Below are 19333 nucleotides of genomic sequence, written 5' to 3'. Positions count from 1 at the left end.
TTGGTTAAGTACCTTGCAAGGCCTTTTTGTTGGAGCTTTTTAGACTCCTCTGAGTATAAGTGAGATTTTTAATTTTCTGAAACAGGAAGGAGCAAATCAGTTTGTCTGGTGCTTCCGGACTCCTAGAAGGAGCAAGACTCCTGGATTGCTTTAGAGTTTATCAGATGCAGCCAACAGAGTGACCTTTGGTTCCTGAAATGTAGAGGAAAGTACCTGGTTTGTCGTGTAGTACTTGTGCTTTTTATATGGAAAGCATTAAACGCAATATTCTTCCATTTAAATGAAAGAAATTTCTCATGGAAGACCTAAACTTAAATGTCTACAAAGTGTTTTTTATAGTTGTTGGCTTTTTTTTTCCCCCCTAAGTACACAGCAGTTTCCTTTATAGACAGAGGGCTGAGCCTTGAAAACTGAAGGTAATTATTTAGATGCCTAAGGCTCAACTTTGCCATTGTTTTAGAGCTTCAGTTCCTTTCTTTTAAAGGAAACAATTCCCTCCACCCCACAAAACCTTAATTAAAAATTGAGTATGTTTTTGTTCGTTTTCCTCCTCAGTAACTTGCATTTTGTCCTATGTATAGGTATGTAGGTATTAAATGTTTGTTTGTTTGCAGTGTTATTGGAAATTTCCTTAATTACCATATTCTGTAGTTCCACTTCTTCTGATTTTTAATTTTGAAAGCTGTGTTTGAAGAGCATTTAAATAGGTATGATTAGTCAGTCAAAAAAAAAAAAAAGGATTCAATTCTCCTTTTAGTGGAAAAAGTGTTAATAAATACTTAAACGCTGCTCTGTTTCATATCAGTGATTCGTTTACTGTTGTTTAAGCAGGGAAATAAAGTCTGAAAATGTTTAAGTTTGCTTAGATCACCGATACCTTTAGACACTTAATGGTACTAATGATCATTCTTCTGAGAAATACGTTATGCCTTTCTCTTGTTTTTATCCCTGGACTGTTACAGATGATGTTAACACTCAAACTAGATTAGAGGCATCTCTTTCTCTCAGTTCCTGGGAACAGGATAAGAAGTTCAGACTCACTGAACATCAAGAGACCAGGATATGGTGGAGCTATTTTTCTCTTAGCTTTTTAAAATTTTAATTATTTATTTAGTACCCTCTGGTAGTGTCCATTTTAGTTACAGACAAGTTTACAACAGTACTTATTCGACCTGCAAAATTCAACCTGGAGTTTGGAAACCAATTTCCATCCCTGAATTTCTGCAACTCTTAGCTCCTAAAAAAGACCGTATTTATTGTTATTTAAATTAATTTTTAAATATGAAAAGATAGACTTGAAATCTTAACTCGGCTAGAATCTGCTAAATGTGCAAACAGGATATCAGAATTAAGATAAACATCAGTAGAGGTGCTTGAAATAAATATTTGTTTGAATAATCTCAAACAGTTTCAAAAATTTCAGTCTGTACAATGTTAACATCTTCCCTCTGCAAACTGAATGTTTATTTTTCAACATTGTAAAATGTGAATAAATAAAACAATTGATGATGGAAGGACAGGAGCATTAGTTGTTTATAAAATGCTTGAGGTTTTGTAATGCCGTGATGTTCTGCCACACCTTGTGTCCCTTATGCATAAGATTGACTCTACATACTTACATTTTCCTTTCCCTTTTCTTGATTTTTTTCTCATATTTAGAAAGTAAGAAATATGGCCCTGGAAGATGTAGTGATTCTTAATGTGGACACCAACACACTGGAAACCCCTTTTGATGACCTTCAGAGCCTCCCTAACGATGTGGTATGTATGGAATGATCTTCACTAAAGCTGAGAATGAAGAGCGGTGAAGTGAGTAAGAGTATAAGAAGCTATTTTTAAGTCAGAGGGGAACTGTTTAGGAGAAAACAGCAGGGGAAAATCTGGATTTCTTTTACTAGTTCAAAATATTGTGCTGACGGTTAAATCCATACCTTTTTATGTGTACTTGAGAAATAAAATTGATATGCGGGGAGCTCGATATGAGCTCGTCCATTTGAGGAAAAACTGAAGTAATGGTGAATCCTCAGTGCCGCCTCCTGTGCCATCCCCTCACTTCTCTGTGATCTGTGATGGGATCCATTCCTCAAAAACAGTGAGCTCTGGATAAAAGGTCCATCTTGATCATGAACATTTTGGCTTTAGTCAACCATTTAGTCTATAAAAGTTACTTCCATGAATTTTTCTGGCTTTATATAGTTTTTCATTTTGATTTCATTCCCACCATCCAAATCTGCCAGCTGGTCATCGCTCGAGCCATTATCCACAGCCCAGGAATGACAGACTTGTAAATCTCATGGAATTATGTAAGAAATGTCTGGATACAGTGAGTGCGGGGCCTCAAACATGTATATGATTTGTCAACAATCAAGTATTATATTAGATTTTATGAGACTTCATTAAAGGAGCTGTTGTAGGTGCACTGTAGAACATCAGAAGAGACTTCACCAATAAACACAGAACTTCAAGCTTTGGAATGTAATAAATTTTAAGAGACTTCCTTCCTTTCATTATTTACTTTTACTTCACTTTTATAACAGTAAAGAGTTGTGTTTTATTAGTTCAAATTTCTTGATTCAGTTTTCCACAGGTCTATTTAAAAGCTACATTTTATCTTGGAGGATGTTTGGAGCATAGCAGAGGAAGTGCTGCCAGCAAATTCAATTAACTGGCATGGCTCACAAATAGCGTACATGATGTATTTTTTTTCACAACTGCTATATAAATACAGCTGGGATTAATATTTGTCGCAACAAAGCCTTAACTTGAATCGTGTCGTGTTGTGTAATTAATGTTTGCAATCAGTGTTTATGTCTTATTTAGCTTTGTTTCGTAATTTTAGTTACCTAGACAATGAAGTATTCTCCTCTAGGTCTTTCCCTTTCCTTCAGACTGCTTAATATTTGGCTTTGACCACTAGAGAGCAGCTGCTCTTCTTTGCGAGAATTGAATTTCTGTCAGTTCTTTCATGCATCATGTGTTTGGAACTGTAAGTGGATCAAGTTGTTCATCTCAGCAGGGAGACTCTAAAGCCAATCCATTATACTTTTTTTTTCTTTTTCTTTTTTCCCTTTTGCTTCCCTGGGAGGATGGGGAAGTTCTGGGAGTGTCTCCCTACTGGTCTCAATCTAAACAGATGCAGTTATGATCTGAGAAACTAAACATGACTTCAACAGTCTCATGATCATAAATTGCTGTAATGTCAAACTAGTCTCCAGTTTTGCTACTTAATGTGAACAGTGAGCAATTCATGCACTGCTGAATAGACACCAAATTTACTTCACTAAATTAAATCTGTCTATATTCAACAGTGAGGAGAAACATCTTTTGTGTGGTGCATTCACCATCAGGTAATTAATCCAGTGGAAAATTTTTGAAGGTGTTTTTCCCTTCTCCTTGAACAGGTTTTTTAATCAAGTAAACCAATGCCATGGAGTGCTATGATTATTTTAGAGCTTCAGGCAGTGAGTTATACTTGAGTTTCATGACAGTCACGTTCCTACCTAAACTGTTGGTTTTCTCAGAAATCTAGAGTGAACTATTTGTCAGTCTTGTACTCCGAGGATCCGAGTGAGCGTAGGCTACCCTGGAATGCCTTTCCAGTGAACATTTGTGTCACCGGAGCTGGACAGCATTAAGGCAGTTCAGCAGAATCAGATGAAGTCATTTCTTTCCCCACTTTACCTCAGCAGTACCCGCTGGCAGTCAGGCTCCTCGAGCTGCTCAGGTCAAGTCCCTGAAAATCAAGGTGTGTACGACTGCGTTACTGAGTAGCTATTAGAAATGTGAAAAACTGTCCCTCCTTCACCTTCTGCTTCTGATATGTTGCTGAAAATCTGGCAGCATGAGAACGCCCTGGGAAGTAACTTTCCTTTTAAAATAGTCAATATTAAAAAAAGAGATTTATTAAGGACTGTGATTACAATAAGTGCATCTGCTGCTGACAAGTCTCCTACACCACCGTCTGTGTTGCAAGGAATAGCAAAGAGGGGGTAGTAATTTTTTTTTATGCAACCCTTATGGATTTTTCATGTATTTCCAAATAAGTGTCATCTTCTAGTCTTAGTTGTAGTCAGAGCTTCATATTACAAGGAATAAAGCATAAGCTCGCTCTGTCAACTTGTAGTTTTTATTAAATGAAGCCCTGATGCAATGCAGTGTACTGCGCCAAAGAGATCTTGCGTATCTGATGGCTGCGAGTGTTGTAAATTTGCACTATCCTAGGAATATCTGAGGCTGTCAGGAATTGAGTTGTGTACGCGACTGTTGTCCCTTCATTAACAAGTTATCACAAGCAGGAATCCTATGTTACTGTTTTTTACTTAGTGGGAGATTAACTGCTTTCAGGACAGCAAGAAGTACTAAACTACAACTCTATAGTAGAGCCATTTTCTTAAAGGTGAATCCATTTTTATTTCCTACACCGTGTTTGCAGTAGAATGTTTCTTGCTTTATTCATGTTGACAACTGAAAAGCCTTGGACCTAATTAAAAGAATTTCCACTAGCACCTTTACTGAACCATTTCATTATGCTGCATTGCACAGATTGCATTTTGAAACATGGTGATAGTTTAAATCTGACCTTTAAACCTGAACTGCCAGAAGTATAAAAATCTTTAAAAACACTCTCAGGGTAGACTGCATGTATATGTGTCTGTTTGGCTAGAAATAATCTTCATATTGAGTGGTCACAGTCTTATTTTTTTAGAAGTTTTACTGGCTCTTTAGGCACTAAACAATCATAATTCTGCTTGTATAATCTACTTTGGTTTATGTACTAATTTTTTCCAGATTAAACATGAATATTTGTATTCTTACATGTTAGTCTGTTTAAATACATTGTTGTTAATATTTTGGTTTTTTAAAAAACACAGCATGCCTATTGCAATAGTCCTGATTGAAGGAGTATAAGTGTTTGATTTAGTCTTAGAAGAGAGAAAATGGTCTGAAAGCTTAACAAATTAGCAAAATACCTATCAGTGTTCTACTTTTATACCAAATAGGGAGGATCAACCACAGAAAGGCTGTGACTACCCTTCTGAACTTTTAATTTGTTGTGAAACAAAGCATGGAGCCTTTTCCTTTTATATAGATGGCAAGTTCTTTATCTTCACATGAATGTTTAAAGAAAACCACTTTGATAACTGTTTGAGATGGATTTGGAAGTTACTCAGAGCTATAGACATTTTGTTGCATTTTTAAGAACTAGTGTTAAATGGTTTACATAAGCTAACATAGGAAATAAACGCATATTTTGTCCTTACAACATCAGACTCCTTCAAACATGGAGAAGCTCCTAGCTGGAGGGTAGGGGGAAATCTTGGAAGTTAATTTGACCATTTGACCCATCAGTTTATATTTTCTGAAGTATTATTCATGTTCTCAGAAAAAGCAGTTAGTTTAGGTTCACTGCAAGAATCTGCTAACTCTGTAAATAATATTCCTACAACATTTCTTGCATAGTGTGAAGTATATAGAGCTACCCCAATAGAGTTTTTCAGAATAGCATTTGGAAAAGGAATATTTGCTTGTTGTTGTTAGAATTATTTCTGTTAAATTCATAATACGGATATTTATGGAGTCATTCATGTTGTTCATGCAACAAGATGACTGGGGATTCCCTGGCTTTCTGCTTTCCTTATGAAACTGGCTCCTCCCTGTCTTCTGTGTGAGGTGTCTCATCAAACCTGGGTTTTACAGGTGGTGTGACCGCATCCTCTAAAAGCACTAGTTGAATTTCTTTCAAGAATCAGTGCCCGGATTATTGTTCTTGTATTGTGACGTGTTCTGTGAGATCTGTCTCAAAACCTTAGCTTGTCCTGGTTCTGTCTGCAACACAAAAAAATTGCTACTGACATAAGCTATTTGTTAATGATTTAACGTAACCTGTAACTGCTGTGGCACAGGCACAGCGAGCTTGATGTTAATCTTTGAAAGGATTTTTTATCTCCTTTCCCAGCTTGTGTTTGGGAAAGAAAAACGGTGTCACTAACAATAATATATAGATACACAACCTTACTTCAGTAGTTACTGAGCTCTAAGCACTAGAAAAGAGACATCAAACTAAGTCAGAACCTCCTTGTATGTGTGCGAAATTCTGAAGCACAGAGAATGGTAACGGATAATCCTCTAAAACTTTAGCCCTTGGTGTACACAGAAAACAAAGAATATTCCGGTAACCTGGATCATGGTAGTTTAAACTCTGCCTGCATAGAAATGCCTTTAGTTGATATTTGCTAAGTTGTGATGGGTGTAAGTGGTAACGAGACTGTTGTTTGCCCTGAAGTGGGGCTCTGTGAATCCTGAGGTAATTCAAGACCCTCCCAGGGGCCAGGGCCAGGGGGAGGGCTCAGAGCAGAGCCACCCCCCACAGGTGTTTTACATCTCTTGAGACACAGGAAGAACAAAGCCCTCGGTAGACACTGACCACTTTGAAGGAGAGAATGTCGACGTTAATTTGACTCTTCTGAAAAACTGCAGGGTTTGTGCTCTTGATGGCACGGGGTGTCTGTCGGTGGGGCCTTGGCGGGGCCTGCAGGGCCTGTGTGAGGGAGGCCGGGGCTGGGGGGCACAGCCAGGCCCATGGAGGGCAGGCTGAGGGGCGAGGGCAGGCTGAGAGGGAAGGAGAAGGAGCTGTGGGGAGGAAATGTTAATGTCTGACCATGACCCCTCTGCCCATCACCCTGCACCACTCAGGGAGGGCAGTTGGGAATGGAGGGGGGAAGTTGAGCCTGGGAAGAGTAGGGGGGAAAGTGTTGTGATTTTTCACCATCCAACTCTGTTTTAATTGGCAATAAATTGAATTAATTTCGAGTCTGGTTTACCCAGGATGCTAATTGGTAAGTGATATCCCTGCCTTTTTCCCAGCCCACGAGCTGCTGCTTCGTGTTTTCTCCCCCAGCGCTGCTGAGGCGGGGGAGTGAGAGAGCGGCTGGGTGGGAGTCTGGGAGCCAGCCAGGGGAACCCACCATATGCATAAATAAAACTCTCATTTTGTTCTTTTGCATTGAGGTTGTGAAATACGAGGGAATATCACCTTAAAAGAAAAAAAAAAGTTGTATTTGTGGTAACAGATTTTTCAGACCTACAGAATTTGTTCTTAGCCCTGGTGGTGATGAGTGGCCTGATTATACAGAAGAGTTTCTCTATGTTTGAATTAATTTAGCTGAAATTCTTTCATGGATTCTAATCAAGAATGACACAGAACTTCATGGACTACCTTTAAAAGAATACTCAACAGCATGCTAGCAGTGGATTTTAAGTAGAGGAAAAGTTGAAATGAAGTTTTTATTTTCCTATTGGTTTCTCAATAGAATCCAATCATATCCTAGAAAGCTTGGAAAGTAATGCTTTTAGAACTGAAAAATTCAACTCTAAATTCACAATGTCACTTTTTGTCATAATTGCTGCTGTGGTTAGTGCACTTTTCATTTAGCTGTGCCCCAATGTGTTTGTGATATGAGAGTCATCTAGAGCTGTTGTGTGATTTCAGGTGTCTGGACTGAAGAACAGATTGAAGAAAGTCTCTACAACCACTGGAGATGGTGTTGCAAGAGCGTTTCTAAAAGCACAAGCATCCTTCTTTGGAAGCTACAGAAACGCCCTGAAAATTGAACCTGTAAGTAGCATTTGGTAGGCATAAGATGTAAATCTGAAACTGTGGTGGGGAAAAAAGCTAACAAGAATTCCACATTTAGTATAACCTACTGTTACCAAGATCAGGGTCGTGGCTGTTTGGCTAACTGGTACTGACAACAGTGTTCCAGGCTCCAAAAAGGGAAAGGTGCAGCAAGCATGATCAATCGCTCAGGGAGAAACTTCTTATGGAATGGTATGGGTGTTACTTGGTTTTGAAGGCAGTTAAGCTGGAAGAGAGATGATAAAAGATAAATTAACGATCATAGGCCAGTGCAGAGTTGACTATTTTCTTTCACTGAAAAACCTGGTTATTAATTGCATTATTTTTAAAGCTAGTAAAAGCTATACTACTTTTTACACAAGATACGCTTAACTGTGAAACATGCTAATTTATGGAATTTAAGAACATAATACAATTAAAGAAATTGTGTTTTTACAGAAATATGAAGAATGTCTGGAGTTGTATTGTTGATGATAACTGCTGTGTTAGGGAAATGCAATCTCTTGCTTCTGGTTCGGAGCTAATCTCCATTTAGCAACGATTAAGTGCCATCTGAGTGGGGGAAGGATTTTTCTGGGGTTTTATTGCTTTTAGTGAGGCATCTGTTCCTGGCTTACTGCAAGTAGCTTCATGGACTTCAGTACGAATCAGTCCAGCCAAATTAATGTGTTCCCACATATTTTGTGACACTGTGTATGTAGGGGGGGTTCCTTTTAAAGGAGACAAGGTAACTAGTATGAGGAACATTCAGGTATAATTAATGAGATGTGTCCCGGAAATACGGGGGATGAAAAGTACTAACTGCAACGTGATCCACAGAATATTTCCAGAAGTGTAAATATTGGGTTTTTAAAGCATCTACGGTGAAATAATGGGAGGTATTTAAAATGTTGTCCATATAAATAACAAAAATCAAACGAGCAAGGCACTCTGGCTATAAGCCTCCTTTATCCGTGTCAGGGAGACACTGACTTCCCTTCATCCAGGCAGGCTTCCTTGTTCTCCGATGCTCCTCCCAGTAGTTGCCAGGCAACTCTGGGAATATTGGTGTATTCTTTGCCTGGATGTGTGTGTGAGATTAACTAGTTAAGGGATTTATGAAGAAAAATAAAAATTTAAATTGCTTTGCTGGAAATACCATCTGGTATTTTGAAGGCTGAATATTAAAGATGAACATTTGAAATCAGTTGACAAGGGCACTCCCCTAGAAACTGCAACTGTATGAGTTGACTTTTCAGGGTAAATGGTGTGAAGCTATTTTTCATTATTCTCTGTAGGCCCAGAACATGTCACAGAGCAGGCTTTAAATTCACCTTATACTTAAGCATAGTAAGAGCTCTTATTCTGCTCAGAAGCATTTGCTCTAAAGATACAAGATTATGTGAAGTGCATACGAACACCAACAATGAACCAGTCACTGTTCCTGTAAACTTTCTGAGGACTTCAGTAGCAAGAATTTTGCATGAAAAAACATATCTGGATGATAGAGTCTGTAAGTCTAATCATAATATTTATGTAACAAAATAACTGATTATTTTTTTCCCTACTGTATATATGTGTTTTCTGTGCTTGCATTAAGCCAGATTTTAAATATGGAAAGATACCTCTTACGTGTGGTGTGCTTAAAGTCTCCACAATCCTCTGTTGCCAATAAGTACAGTAAAAGATGTTAGAAGCAATGTGTTTACTTGGCTGTATTGAGGCAGATTATTATATTTATGAATATTACTTACATTTTTAACAGTGACACCAATGTGAACATTTTGTTCACTTGAATGACTTTTTTGCAAAGTCCTGATTTTTTGCTGTTTGCAGAGGGAATGTTTTTTATCATCTTCTAAATATTTAATTCACAAAATTAGGTCATCTTCAACAGAATTAGCTGTATAATTAATACATGTGTGTAAAGATGGTTTGTAGTACTTAATAGTTGTGTGTAGAACGGTAACGGCGGAGGGAAATGAGATTCAGTTTTCTGCATCCAAGCTGTTGGCCGTGCACTTTCTTCTGCTGACACCTAGTGGTTTGAGCCAACTGTTAATTGGTTTTCCTTCACAATCTTTGTTGAGAAGCAAACATCCCAACACCTGTGGGTGAAGGTAAGCTCACAGAGTGGGCTGTGAGACTGTCCAACGTTCTGGATGGTAGTTGTGGGGTGCTGAGCCATCCGGGAGCTCTGTCACCCCGTGGGGGTGGGATGGTTTAACCGCAGGCCCCCAGTGTCACCCTGTAACGCAACGGGAGCTAAAGTAGCCTGTTTTACTTCTGATACAGCACTGAACATCTGCACGTGAGATTCTGGTGTGCGTTTGGATTTGAATCAGGATTTCCTCGTTTTTAAAAGGCTGATGTAGTTGTTATGGATTTATTAATCTGGTTATTAGGGTGATAAACTCTGTATTCTTTGTAAAATGTTTTTTTGTGTGTATTATCACAGAATCGCCTAGGTTGGAAGGGACCTTTAGGATCATCTGGTCCACTAAATCTAGTCCTTTCTCTCATTTATAAAATGCATGTAAACCTGATTTTGGTGGATTGTGAACCTGCTAGATATTTGTCATTTCCGTATTATATAATGGATTTATACAGTTGCAACACCCGTGAGTATTTCTGGTACGTGCCAGTCTGTGGCAATGTCTCGGAGGAGGTGAAACAGCTGATAGAGTTGCATTACGTGTACCAAGAACTATATTCCTTATTATTTGGCTCAACTATCTTCTTGAGGCCAGTCCTGCAAAATCTTTCATTGCTTTGCTTTCCTCGAGGGGCCCTTCTCTCTGCCCACGAGTGAGCTGGAGTGAAGCAGTGGCAGCGCTGGGAGCTTTCTCCGGGGGAGGAGGTGGCGCTGGGTACTTGTTAAGTATCAAAGTTTGCACTGTTTCTGAACAAAGTAAGCCTCAAAATAGCGTGGGGGGGAAGAGGGCTAAGGAGCTGTGATGGTGTTAAAAGTGTTAAATTGTTTGTGAGGACATTAGGAAATCAATGTCAAAAAGAAAAAAATACAGAAAATATCAATTTATTAGCTGCAGTGCCCGGGCTGGGAGTCGTTTGTAAAAGGCACACACCTGCATTCTGGGCAGGACGGGGCTTGTCAAGCAGCCATTAAAAATTAATGTCGTAATTTCCTGCATTTGTTGTAAGCTCTTACTAGAGAATCTGCCTTCACAGCTGTTGCTGTTCTCGTTATCGATACACTGGGGCAGCCACCGAATTGCTATCTTACATCTACAAAAGTAAATATTTTTTCACAAATTCACTTGCGCAGTTGCAATTTCCTGTGATCCCAGGATATAATGTTTAACATCTCATCAATCCTGGTGGAATTGTTCCTCCTATGAGCTCTGAGTGGGTTCTTATCATCCAGGGTGCTGTAGCTAATTATAATGAACTAAAGTGCTGGTGTTGCTCTGGCACTCTGTATTTGCTGGCCAAGAACTGTGGGCACTTTATAAGAAAGCTGTTGCTCTTTACCTCTGTTTAAATTCATGGCCGAGGAAGGTAAAGTTAAGTCCCACGGATATTTAGATCTCCTACAAGAGTGGGAGTTTCAAAGGTTTTTAGAGGACACTTCACTCTACCCATTCTAGGTTTTTACACCACTAAGGATTTTTGCTTTACGGATTCCTAAATAATATCATGACACCAGTGACACAAATTGATACATTTCTTGGGAAAACGTTAAAGCAGCAGTGTGATGGCAGGACATAAGGCCACTGTATTAATTATTTTATATCAGTCCCTTGCCCAGACTAACACAATAAATTCCTTTAACAATTCCAGATTCATGAGATCTGAGCAGGACAGAAGTCAGAAAAGAAAAGTAGATGATGTGCGGTGCACAGTGAAAAAGCAAATGCCAGATGAGTCCAAAAGGAAATTTTGTTGGAATATGTGTGCAGTAACATTAAAAAAGTGCATGTTACACACTAGTGCATAATTCATTTTGAAAAGGCTTTGTAGCGTTCAGTGCTTTATCTGCTATGAAGTATGATTGTTGCCATGGTGAATTATTTTTTTAAGTTATTCAGTGGAAGAGTAAATAGTTGTTTCCAACTCCCAGTAATTGCCACATCCCAGTTACTTCCTGTACATAAGCCATCTTTTGCATAGCTTTTTTCCCCCGCATGTATATTTTAAAGGTAAACATTGTATACAGAGTAGATCCTTCCCTTCCACGAGAGTTGTCTTGACAGGTCAGAGTTTTAGGAGTGTTTGTCCAAATATAGAAAAAATGAAGAAGGAAGATCACTAATGCTTATATTAAAAAAATAACCAAACCGCAGGGGAAACAGTGAGCAGAAGCACATAAAAGAATGCTTTTTGTTTTACTTGCAATGTTGTTCTGCTCCATTTAAAATTAGTATTGGTGTGTATTTAATAGGAATTTTCTCCCACCCGTCTTTACTTTTTTCCTGTTCAGTTGTTGTCAGCTCTCAAATACGAGCCTGTACAGAGTCTGGGAGTGCCTAAATGGTGGTGATCTCTGAGTCTCATCCTGATGACTTTACTGACAGATAGGAGTAGACAATAACAGTGGCATTGACAGTGACAGGGTGTAAAACCTGATGTTTGTATGATAAAGATGGAGATAAATTGCATTTCTGTATATAAGACTTTTTTCCCTAGCATGAAGATTTTGTGTTTTGTGGTATTTTGAAGGCCCTAGTTTTCCACAATCTCACTTGAAAGCCACCTGTAACTATTTTTTAACTACATTTTACCATTTATGGGAAGTGTTCTAGAAAACATACTGCCCAGAATTCAAAACACTGACTGAAAAAGATCTACTGGGGAAAGACAGTTTTGTGTGTTTGTTTTCTGCTTGGTTTTTGTTTTCATTTCAGTCCTGTTGCTGTGTTCTGTCTCTGAGCATCACTGTTGCTATAGACAAGTTTCAGCTTTTGCTTTTGCTCTTTTAAACCTTAAAAATGGCTCTTTTTCTAACGAGCATTTACTGTTCTTCAAAATGCATTTAATATTCTACATCTAAGTCTGTTGAGATATACATATGTTAATGAAACTGAAAAGACATTCTCTTTAATCTCTTATAGCAGTCTGTTATGTAGTAAATAGAATTGTTTTGTAATTTCCAAACTGTTCTAAAATACTGGGTTGTATGATTCTGTTTGCCAAGCTAGAGGGTGAAAGCTAAGATTCGGAGGGAAAGGTAATAAAAAAGACTTGAGAAAGTTAGCGTGACCCTCTGCTGAATACGGTGTTTCTGCCCTACAAGATGCAGTCAAACTTTCCTGTCCATCATATGCGTTAAAAGTGGGGAAAAACCCCCGAACCACTGCCCAAAGTGAGGGGTGTGTGCTGCATTCTGCAGTGCACTAACAGCTACGAGAGAGGAGAGATTAAGTCCCTTTGAATGTGGTTTTCTGAAGACTGATGTTCACAGGGCTGCTCTCCAGATTGTTAGTGTGTACCTGTTCCATGCTGACAGTGAGTGTTTTGTGGTATCTTAGTGTGTGGGGAGCTGTGGGTGAGCTGAAGACAAGTATCTTGGGTTTCATTGTGTAAGTAACTTTGCAGTCTCTGTAGAAACCTGCCTTTGGCCACCAGCCTGGATGGGTCCCGCTCAGTGCCTGCTGCGTTGGGGCCACAGAAATCAAAGTACCTTTGTTCAAAAGCCTCTAAATCTTCCTGTTAGCAGGGCAGGCTGTACAGTGAGGAGCAGCTCCATGATACAGCTTTACTCTGGAAGGATTTGTACATTCAGCTGATAAATTATTCGTCTGTGCCTTTCACACCTGATTCTCTGTTTTTTGTGCTATTTTATACACTTCTTTTTGTTCTTCTCAATTTGTTTTAAGCCTTTGTTTGTGTGTTTTAGACTGACTTGTGCCTGTGTTTTTATTGTGTTTTCTCCTGATGCTTTACTTCTAATTGAGAGTGCACAGCCTCAGCAAGCAATGAAGCAGGGTGCAAATGCCTCCATGCAGGAAAAGTTGAAGATATTTCCTGAACTAATAAAGCGCAGGGGACTTAGAGTAGAACAATGAAGCAAGTAAACAAACACCGAGCATAAAATAACATGACCGTTGAATTCGGCTTCTGTTTAAGACACTCAGTGACTGTGTGTTTTTTAAATGAGCTGTGAATAAGTTGCATTTGGTACTAGGAAAAAAACCCAAAAGAACACACACACCCCCAAAAACCCCACCACAACCCCCCACCCCAAAAGACCCTTCAGGCGGGTAGGGACAGGACATTCCCATTCTCGTAGTATGAGCAGCTGCGCAGTTGAACAGAAAGTATCTCTTCCCTTGAAAGAACCTGGTAGAAGAGATTTTGGTTATTTGGGTTTGTAAAGTAGATTTCATTAGCAGGCAAATTTGATGAAATAATGATAAAAGTTGGAATATTTTTGCAGGGTAGGAACAAACTAATCGAGCTTCATAGTAGGGAAGTTGTGCCCCTCTGGTTGTGCACCATGCACATTATGGATTGTCAATAAATTGGAGAGTACAATTTCTACTCTTACAGTGCAAAAAGAGTAAAGTGAAAGGCAGTAAATCAAAATTACTTGTGGTGATGTGGAGAAATAAGTGATAGAGCTCATACAGTGAAAGCCTAAAATGCTATAGGGTTGAGGAGGAAATGAGACATTTGTATGCATGCCATAATTGACAGTGCGGTTTGATTGCTTTCCATGGCAGGCAGCATGGGAGACCTGCTATCATCCAGGGTGGTACTGTTCTTCACAGTCACATTGAGATACCCTGCTACTGCCCTGGGGCTTAGTGAAATCCCATGGGAATGTTGCTTCAGTAGCGTGCTCGCTGTCACCTTGGTTCCTGGGGCCTGGGGAGGGAAGGGGTGCTGCCTGCCTGGGCATCTGTCTTGTTCTTACTCACTTAAGGCTTCTGGAAAGGGAAATTCGGGAGGGGACTACACCTCCTTTCTGGTTTGGCTCTTGTGTATCGTCAGAGAACCAGGCAACTTTTTTTTCGTAAATATGTTGGGCTTGGTATGGGCAGAGCATTCGTGAAAGACAAATTCTGGCTTGTGACCAAAATGCTATATAGGCAAAAATTCATTTAATGCCGAGGACCACCTTCTTCTTTCTTCTGTTTTGGGGGGCAAAAAAACGTAAGCTCTGCAGAGGGCTGATTAATGTCTTGTTCTTTAAAGCACACACTACCTCAGCCTAGGGAAACATCAAATGAAAAGCTTCTGTCTTTTCTTATCTTTTTCTAATTTAATTCATTGTTTTGTGTTCCTTTCACTCAATGAGCAGCAGCTTTTGGCAATGACAGATACTCTATTGTGACTGAAATATGCATTTTGTAAGTCATAACTTTACTTGGTATTTAAATAAACTGTGTATGTACAGCGTGCAAGATTTATGCAGAACACAGCTGGAGGTATTCCGCTCAGAATTCCTATGGTTTAAAATGTCTCTTTCAAGTTTGAAAATGTGTTGTGAAGTAGATACCATTATGATAATTGGAAGTTCAGCTTCTCTGTCTTGCTCTATTATTTTTTTTGAATACAATTAACACATCACACACACTTCACCTGGTCTCTCCTCATTTACCTCTGACACTTCCTTGATATTTATTTAGACACATGTGGTGTCTTTGCTTTGAACTCTATAGTTGGTATATTCACTAGATTTTTTTTTTATAAACATTTTTCTCATTTAGAGATATACAATTAGTTTGCATTGTTAGAGAAAAGTATACATATTGATGTCAATTTAAGTCTTTTACTTATTTGTTAGATGATCAGGACATAAATTATATAAAAATTGTAAAGAAAACTGTGATTACTCTCAAATCAAACTACCTGCTGAGAAGTTGCAGAAGCAGCTCATTTTATTACAGTTCTCAGGAGGGAACAGTGCAGAGAAGATATGCAAAAAGATATCTGGAGAAAAAAATTTAAAAAATATGAATAATACATTTAATTTGAAATTGTTATATTTTCTTTAAGGTTGCATAAACATGAGGCACAGAACTCAATGTTTTGTTTGAATTAAGGTTTATTCTTTCAGATTCAGCAGCAATGCTTTTGTTTCTGAAAACAAAAGACAGTAAGTTTGTTTTAAAAACAAAACCAAATTCTTAAACTGGACTTAATAAAATACTATTGGCATAATTTTCATATCTTAAATAATGTATTTAGTGTGCTGTGTTATATAACATGTATAAAACTATTAGCAGCTTAATGCCAATATCCTCCAGAAGACAACCAGAAATTATATGAAGTAGTTTTTGCTCATTTTAGAAAAAAAGCAAGTGTCTGAGAGGTCAGATTTTAGTGATACTACAGGAATAAAAAGAATATTACAATATCATAATTACTATATTTTATTTGTGGAAATTAGGTTCCGAGTTTTCCTTTTTGTTTTTCCTTTAGTTTTAGGACACTGCTAAGGCTTGGAGGTTTAATAAGGAATAAATGCAAAATTCAGTCTAAGCTTGATCCTCACGATAGAGCAGGAAATTTTTCTGGATTATTTCATTAATTTTCGCTGGAGTTTGGAATGAAGTTGGACTATGTTTTTGTAGAGTTCCTGTTCACTGTCCATTCCTGTGATAGCTGTTTCCTGTAATATTTTCAGTAACTGTATTACTGAAGATGTCTGATATTTGTAATTTAGTTTATTACAGGAGAAAGGTGTCATCTACTGAATAAAAATTAATTTTCTTTGTTTTAAAATTAAATTGATCAACTCCAAGCTTTTCAGGTCCAAGACTCCAAGGTTTTTATATAGAAGTTAAAAGCTGTTTAGAAAAAAGGAAATTAAGCTCTGACTTTGAATGTATTTTACATAAAGCATGATTTTTGTCTTATGCAAGGTTTGTCCCTGCGTTCTCATGCGTTACAGAGTCTGTTTCCTGCGGCACCAGTTGGTGAAGGGTTCTGAATCGTTGTCCCCAACAAAGGCAGTGTGGTTGTGGCAAAATACAAAACTGAGGTGTGTTGAGTTGCGTCACCGCAGCCATCGCCCCGCAGAGCCCCGTTGTTGCAGAGCTGCCTCTTTGCTGGGTTGCTGAGGGAAGGGCATGATGCAGAAACAGGGCGTTTATAAAGGAGACCTATAGCACAATAATGCAAAAGGGAGTCAGTGTTTTCTTTTGATATACCTTTGACTTGGACTTCCAGTTTTCAAAATGCACATTTAAAATCATCTCACTATAAAACTACAAGGAAGAGTGTATTTTTTTTTAATTTCCTTTTTTTTTTTTTTAATGAAATCATTCTGTAGTAAAATATTTCAAGTACTGGCTAAGCTGTAAAGCTTAGGGCTGATAAACAAAGCATCTGAAGCCAAATGGCCCCTTAGCTAACCCCAATTAAAATAAAGATTTCATTGCGCTCTGTCCTGACAGAGAGGGAACATATTGTTGCCTTTAAGGGAGGTTGGTTTAGTTAATGAAAGAATTTATTTCATTTTTTCAAATACAGAACCTAATTAAATAAGTTTCAACTTGACTTGTAGTTGAGGACATTTTAACTCCTTAAAGGATACTTTTGTGTCCAAGTGTAGCTCTCTTGAATTATTTCTGATGCAGTATTTAGTTTTGTGATTTATATAATCCTCATGTGAGTAACTATATGCCCGTTATATATATATACACATACATATATGTTGTTGATTCTAAAAGTGTGCAACTTGTTATTGACGTTACTCTCTTCAAGCATCCGTTTCGGCATTAAGTATTACTCAGAGGTAGGAACATACTGGATACTTAAAAGTGCTGTGGAAATGAAGGTGGCGTGGGTTTGCTCTGAATGCACTTTAAAAGCTGTAGATGATATACGTATATTGCTTACTCTTGCTGTTCAGTGAAAAGAAAGATACATCGAAGAATATTTTTGGTGAAGCTTTCCAAGCAGTAGTTAAAATCTGTATCTCTAGAACATTTTTTCTTAGAGGGGATTAATGGTGAAAATGAAAGCAATTTGTAAGGATTAGAAATGTGGTTAGTTTGCCTTTCTTCAGGATTCGTCTGTACTTGTATAGGTAAAGTTCATCCCCCATTTGTCAACTATTAATTTATTACATATTCTCTACTAAGAATATATGAAAAAATAAAGAACACTTACCTACAGATTCTTACTTCTTACATACAAGAACCTTTTATACTTACTGCTTGAAGGCAGCCAAAGAATGGGATTGGTGTTGCTTACCTTAGTTTCTTGCCTAAAATTAAAAAATAAATGGCTACTGTGTCTCTGGTAACAAAATCATGAGAGATGAGTTACAGTCTCTGCTGATTGATATGACCGATGCTGTTTGCTGCGGTGTTTGTACCTTCTCCACACAGTAACGGTGATGAAAAGCACCCAACCAGCAGTATTCAACAAGTGGTGGGTTCTTTTAAATTCCTTGTTACAGAAGCTGAATCTAATTAAGGAAGTTCATGCTTAAGGCAAATCATTTTTAGTTGTAACAGGTATGTAATTTTGTCCCTCAAATGTATCAATGAAACTATAAGTATATATTGTTTTGGAGCCGTGGATTTCCAATTAATAGTGAGGACTTCTTGATCAAAATTTTAAAAATACACGTATGTTGCGCCCTCTCATTTGGGAATTTTAAGCTGGTGTTTGGAGTGTGTGTTCTCTTCCAAATGTCACTTAATCATACCTTTTCCTATACACATTACAAAAGTGTTCTTTGATCTGGGTGTGAACATGGATGAAATTAAGGACTAGATAGTACTGGAGTCCCAAAAATCTCTTACTTATTTGGCATATGTTGCAGATCTTGAGATAACTGAAATGCAGTGCTGTTCTTTTCTGTGAATTTCTGTAGATCGTTATAATTAAGATGTTTCAGAAATCTCAAGAATAGTTGCCAAACATAACCAAAAATAAAGCATCACATCTAGCCAGAGTTCTAGAGATACTCGCTCTGCCCTAAAGCTACGTTTCCCATCCATTGTCTTGTCATAGCATATTTTGCTCAATTTTAATTAAATTTTAATAGCAATTTTGCAGTCATAACTGACATGAAAGTTTTCTAAAGACTATTATACCCACAGGATATTTCACTTCTGTGGGTTTTTTTTTTTTCCTTGTTTTTCATCTTTTCCAACTTCTGTTCACTGGAAAAGTCTTTGGTGAGGGAGAGCATGAAACAGAAAATGGAGAAAATGGTCTATTGGCTTGACTGACCAGTGTCAGTTTACAGCCACAAGTCATCACCTGCATTTCATGTTCTTTGGCAGCGTTTATTCTAGCAGTCATATAGGAAGTGTTAAAAACTGATACATTAGATAAAGATCTTGGGTTTTATTTAATTTTACTTATGCTCAGTGTAGTATATACACAGAGTATTTTACATTTAGGGTTCAACGTACAGATGCTGAATCTTTAAATACAAAAACTACTTTTGCGATGCTGCAACTTGCAGTTCTTGCTTTTCTGCCTTTAGGGGAGTTGTATTCACAAATGTTATGCACAGCTTTTACTTTGATATCTCAGACTCTGAAAAGTCACTTTTTATGCTTAAAAAAAAATAATGTTGGCTTGTCAATCCTTGTTGCTGTATAGGAAGCCCCGTAATATTAATTGGTTGTCAAATCCCTAAGAAGTAATGGATTAACGCTCGTGATCGTAATGCCCTGCTCAGAAGCTGAGGTTTGCTGATGTCCCCAGCCTCTCTATTTAACGCAATTACAGATCCGCGTCCAGGCCGTTTGAGTGGATTGCATTTCATTAATACAATTTGAGCAG

The 19333-nt window shown here is 38.0% G+C and overlaps 1 protein-coding gene across 4 annotated transcripts in view; it reads left to right on the top strand.

Annotated features, from left to right (window-relative positions):
• DENND1A (DENN/MADD domain containing 1A) overlaps positions 1-19333 on the top strand; it is a 186494-nt gene that overhangs the window by 113123 nt on the left and 54038 nt on the right. For all 4 annotated transcript variants that reach the window (XM_014943041.1, XM_014943040.1, XM_014943038.1 and 1 more), the window contains exons 12-13: positions 1660-1761; positions 7490-7615. In XM_014943041.1, coding sequence (XP_014798527.1) covers positions 1660-1761; positions 7490-7615 — 228 coding nt within the window. The remainder of the gene's footprint in view (positions 1-1659; positions 1762-7489; positions 7616-19333) is intronic.

Source organism: Calidris pugnax, unplaced genomic scaffold (genome assembly GCF_001431845.1).
Source record: "Calidris pugnax isolate Ruff unplaced genomic scaffold, ASM143184v1 scaffold102, whole genome shotgun sequence".
Taxonomy (NCBI): domain Eukaryota; kingdom Metazoa; phylum Chordata; class Aves; order Charadriiformes; family Scolopacidae; genus Calidris; species Calidris pugnax.
This window is presented reverse-complemented; position numbering and strand designations above follow the sequence as displayed.